The sequence below is a fragment of the Anneissia japonica genome, unplaced genomic scaffold (assembly GCF_011630105.1).
Source record: "Anneissia japonica isolate Jap-2015-1 unplaced genomic scaffold, ASM1163010v1 scaffold1810_len1271414_cov176, whole genome shotgun sequence".
Classification (NCBI taxonomy): domain Eukaryota; kingdom Metazoa; phylum Echinodermata; class Crinoidea; order Comatulida; family Comatulidae; genus Anneissia; species Anneissia japonica.
The window spans coordinates 86,493-90,539 of record NW_022702449.1 but is presented as its reverse complement, the minus strand read 5'-3'; the positions used below and the strand labels follow the sequence as shown (position 1 = coordinate 90,539).

Sequence of the window (4,047 nt, the reverse complement as noted above, 5' to 3'; positions counted from 1 at the left end):
GTTAAATACAGTACAGTATATACATTATAAATGACTAACGTCATATTACTATTCTGGAAATAAGCTGTCTTGGTTAGGCCAGTACATCACACTTAACACAGCCAGAGTAAAGTGGTACTAGTGGTTCCTAGCTGAGCCTATACCTAGGCCTACCTTAAGGCTCATGAATCTAGTAGAACATTTCTGCAAAAATTGTAATATGGTATTTGCTTGGAAAAAGTTTGAAGATCCAACCTGCCTTAGTTTAGAGTCAAATTCTGTACAAAATCCAAGGAAAACAGGGACATAATAAAGCAAAGAAATTAGAACAAAAATACAGGATTTTCTGCAGTAGTAGAAAAGGCCAAATAAAAAATAAAAAAAATACAATATAGTAACAATAATATTAAGAAGTTCATAGGGCATTATTTAATCTAAATCTCTTTTTAATTATTTTATGAATGTTTAAATTTCATATTTTTCTTCCCTATATTATATGTTATTTTATATACTTTATCGTATTGTTGTTGGCCAGGGGTTTAGAAATGACCACTTGATGTGTTGGGCTTTAGCTTGCGTCATCTCTAGTCGCGCCTCTGGTCAATATATATTTATATATATTGTAACAAATTTTTAATAAATAAATAAATAAAAATAATAAATCTAAATTCCAATGTTTATTTACAATTTTGTATACCGATCTACTAAATTATGGAATAAACTCCCGGATCATACTAAAACCAACTTTAAATCTATGACACTTTCAAATTTTAAGCATTCTATTTCTAATCCTCAATAACACCATCTTAATTTAACCTGATTTTCTCTTACCTTGCATATCCATATTTATTATTTAAATTTTGTATCTTTCTTTTTAAGTTTCTTTCAATGTTCCTTTTAAATCTATTTTAATTTGTCGTTAAGTTATCCATATTTTTTGGTTACCATATGTATATATCTGCTTTTAAAATTTTGTAGTTAAGAACTGAACCACTTTGGAAACCAGTACTATGTATTGAAAGTGTATATTCAGTATAAAGAAAGAATAAATAAATAATAACTAAGTATAGCCATACTATCATCGACATCCTCCATGCATCATCAGGAAGCATCAATTGTCATGCAGCACAAAAATTATCATGTTAAGGCGGGCACTTACTGCGCACCAGACAGTCATCGGTAAGCGCGATTCAACAAAGAATGCAGTGGCATGACGAGCGTGCAACGGATCGTTTTTAATGAACATCCGTTCAGATTGTCGCTGACAAGCAGCAGACAAGCGTCGCATTGTCTAGCGCTTACAGGGAGCAAAGTTGGATTTGTCGTACGGCAGTTGTACGATCCTCATAAGATGCAGCAAGTGCCCAGCTTTAGGTTATTATTACTTTACCTTGCAGATTTTTCATCTTTTGAAACTGAAGTTGCTGTTCCATTAGATATTTGCATATCCGATGTCACATTCATCTCCTTTTCTTTCTCTTTATTTTCCACTTTACTTGAATATTGTTTGCCTTTCTTACTGCTTCCTTGCGTATCTTTTGTATGTTCTCTACTTGCTGTACCACTCCTTTGACGGCCTACGCCGTTTGACGTACTGTGTTTATTATTTTTCGCTAGTGTTTGCTCATTCACTAGGTTTTCTGTTGTTCCTTCATAGCTATTCACAATGCGTTGTGTTAATTTTATTTCTTCTGGTTCTCCTGTTTTTAAGTTCACATTGTTTGTTGAAGTAGGTTGTTTTGAACTATCCTTATCTCTGTCTTTAGCATTTTCAACTTCAACTGATTTCGGTGATGGTGATCCCTTAGGTTTGACATTACTGTTTGTTTGAGAACAGTCCTTCTCTTCCGACTTGGACAAAATAGCTGTAACAAAATTTATTGGAATTGTTAGTTAATAAGTCATTATGTCCAGATACAATATATAATGATGATTTACTTATTTACTTCATCAACTTTAAAATAGCGCAACCATTTTAGTGCTAGATACTGCTTTTCAAACAGATCCTCATTATGAAACTAAAATACATGGACATATGAAACAACCCACTACATAATAAGAAGTTAAAAGATGATGTTGATGACAATGATGTTGATGATGGGTTGGTGATGACAATGATGTTGATGATGATGAAAATGATGTTGATGATGGTGATGATGTAAATGATACTGATGGGTGTTGGTGTACAGTAGGACAACAAGATGTTGATGATGATGATGATGACAATAAAAATGATAGTGATGATAGTGATGATGATGATGATGATGCTAGTGGTGGTAGATAAAAGGACGGAATGGTGATGATGAAATGATGATGATACTGATGTGGTTAAGATGATGAATGATGATGATGGTAATTATGAAGTTGATGACAATGATAATGATAAAAATGATGATGATGACAATAATGATGATGATAATAGTGCTAATGAAGATGATGATGGTATAATAATAGTGTTGATGAATATGATAATTATACTATTGGAGATAAAGATGGAGATAAAGTTGAAGATAAAGATGGAGATGACGATGAAGAAGCTGATGAAGATGCTGATAAAGATGAAGATGATACTGATAGTGAATATGATTTTGAGAAAAACAAGGGCAATAAGAAGGGAAGACCAATATAGATTGCAAGATGTTTACCAACAATACCAAGACCATCTTCCATCCAAGGACCCACTAAACATGACCCAAAGAACATGCACAATGACATTACCTTTAGTTTTTTCTGCTGTATTTTGCTGCTGTTCTTGCGGTAGAGCTTGATGTAGGAGCTGCATATAAAACTCATTTTCTTTTTCTACTTCTCGTTGTTTCCGCAATCGCATTTTATATCCAACATAACTTTTAAAACCAAAACCAAGTGTTACTACAGGATATCCAATGCTGTAATAGAGAAAAAGACAAAAAGAGAATCAAAATTTGCTCACAAAATTTAATAGAATAAAAGACAATTAAGCATTTTTAATTCCAATAATAACAATATTAATGGCCATCTACTCAAAATATTCACCATTGTAATAATTATAATAATAATAGTGTAGTTTTATGTAGCGCTATATCCATCAAATAAGATGCTCAGGGCACTTGATATGTGGACTAGGAACATGATTGATGACTTTCTCCGCCCCTAAGGGTCCCTTCGTGTCTATGCTACCAAGTAACCCGGTACCAGCAAATCTCGTCGTCCACCACAGGAGCTGTCTGTTCCAGTACACCAAGGTATCCCTATATTCATCTCGAATGACGTACTGGGTTCTATATAGTGCACATGAGCCACTGTATATACTGGGCCTACAGTTTTTAATCCATATCCAAGAAGACTTGTTCTACGACCAGAACCATAAGTGAGTGTGCCGTTTGAAACAGTGCTGATATTATGGCTGTAGGTCGAGGCACCATTGCTAACTCCTCGACCATTTGCCTCGCTACAATGTGAAACCAGCGAAAGCTATTAAGCTACATAAAATCAGTGTTATTATATAATGGAGTGATAATTTTAATACTGTATTAATATTACTGTTAATAATATAATAATAATTATTATATGTTCTGAAATTAAATCAGTTGTCTCATAAATTGCAGTTATATTTTTTGGCTGGCTCATACTGACCCCTTTTGCCATCCATACTAAAATTGGCAGCTATCCAATGGATAGCAATATTTTTTGTTTACATTCTTTATTGAATGTTATTCTCATTAAATTGCAAGTGACTTGCCACTTGCATGATCAGATACATCTCATGATGCTCAATAAAGCAAAGGCAGTGATTTATGTAGATGATTAGGCTTTCTATAGTATTATTCATACAGAAAACCATTTGAACTACCCAGTTCTATGAATAGGGTAATACAATATCTTGAAATTATAGAATTAAAATTGATATTCAAAATTAAACAAGAAATTGTTAAATTTGTAGTGACATTTGGAATTATAATCGAATAATATTATTAACTTGTAATGCGCCAATTCCAAGAATGATCAAAAGGCGCAGTGTATGATCGAAGCTGTGAAGGAAATCGAGTTTAAAGGGCAGATGTAAATGTAATGGGAGTATACACATCT

At 33.2% G+C, this 4,047-nt stretch overlaps 1 protein-coding gene across 2 annotated transcripts in view; it reads right to left on the bottom strand.

Moving 5' to 3' along the window:
- The window catches only part of LOC117103910 (macoilin-like), a 16,446-nt gene that overhangs the window by 7,814 nt on the left and 4,585 nt on the right, over positions 1-4,047 (bottom strand). Inside the window, exons 5-6 of one of the 2 annotated variants that reach the window (XM_033244548.1) lie at positions 2,698-2,867; positions 1,542-1,844 (exon numbers count right to left, since the gene is read on the bottom strand). In XM_033244548.1, the coding sequence (XP_033100439.1) occupies positions 1,542-1,844; positions 2,698-2,867 (473 nt within the window). The remainder of the gene's footprint in view (positions 1-1,541; positions 1,845-2,697; positions 2,868-4,047) is intronic. The other variant, XM_033244547.1, reaches the window with a different exon arrangement.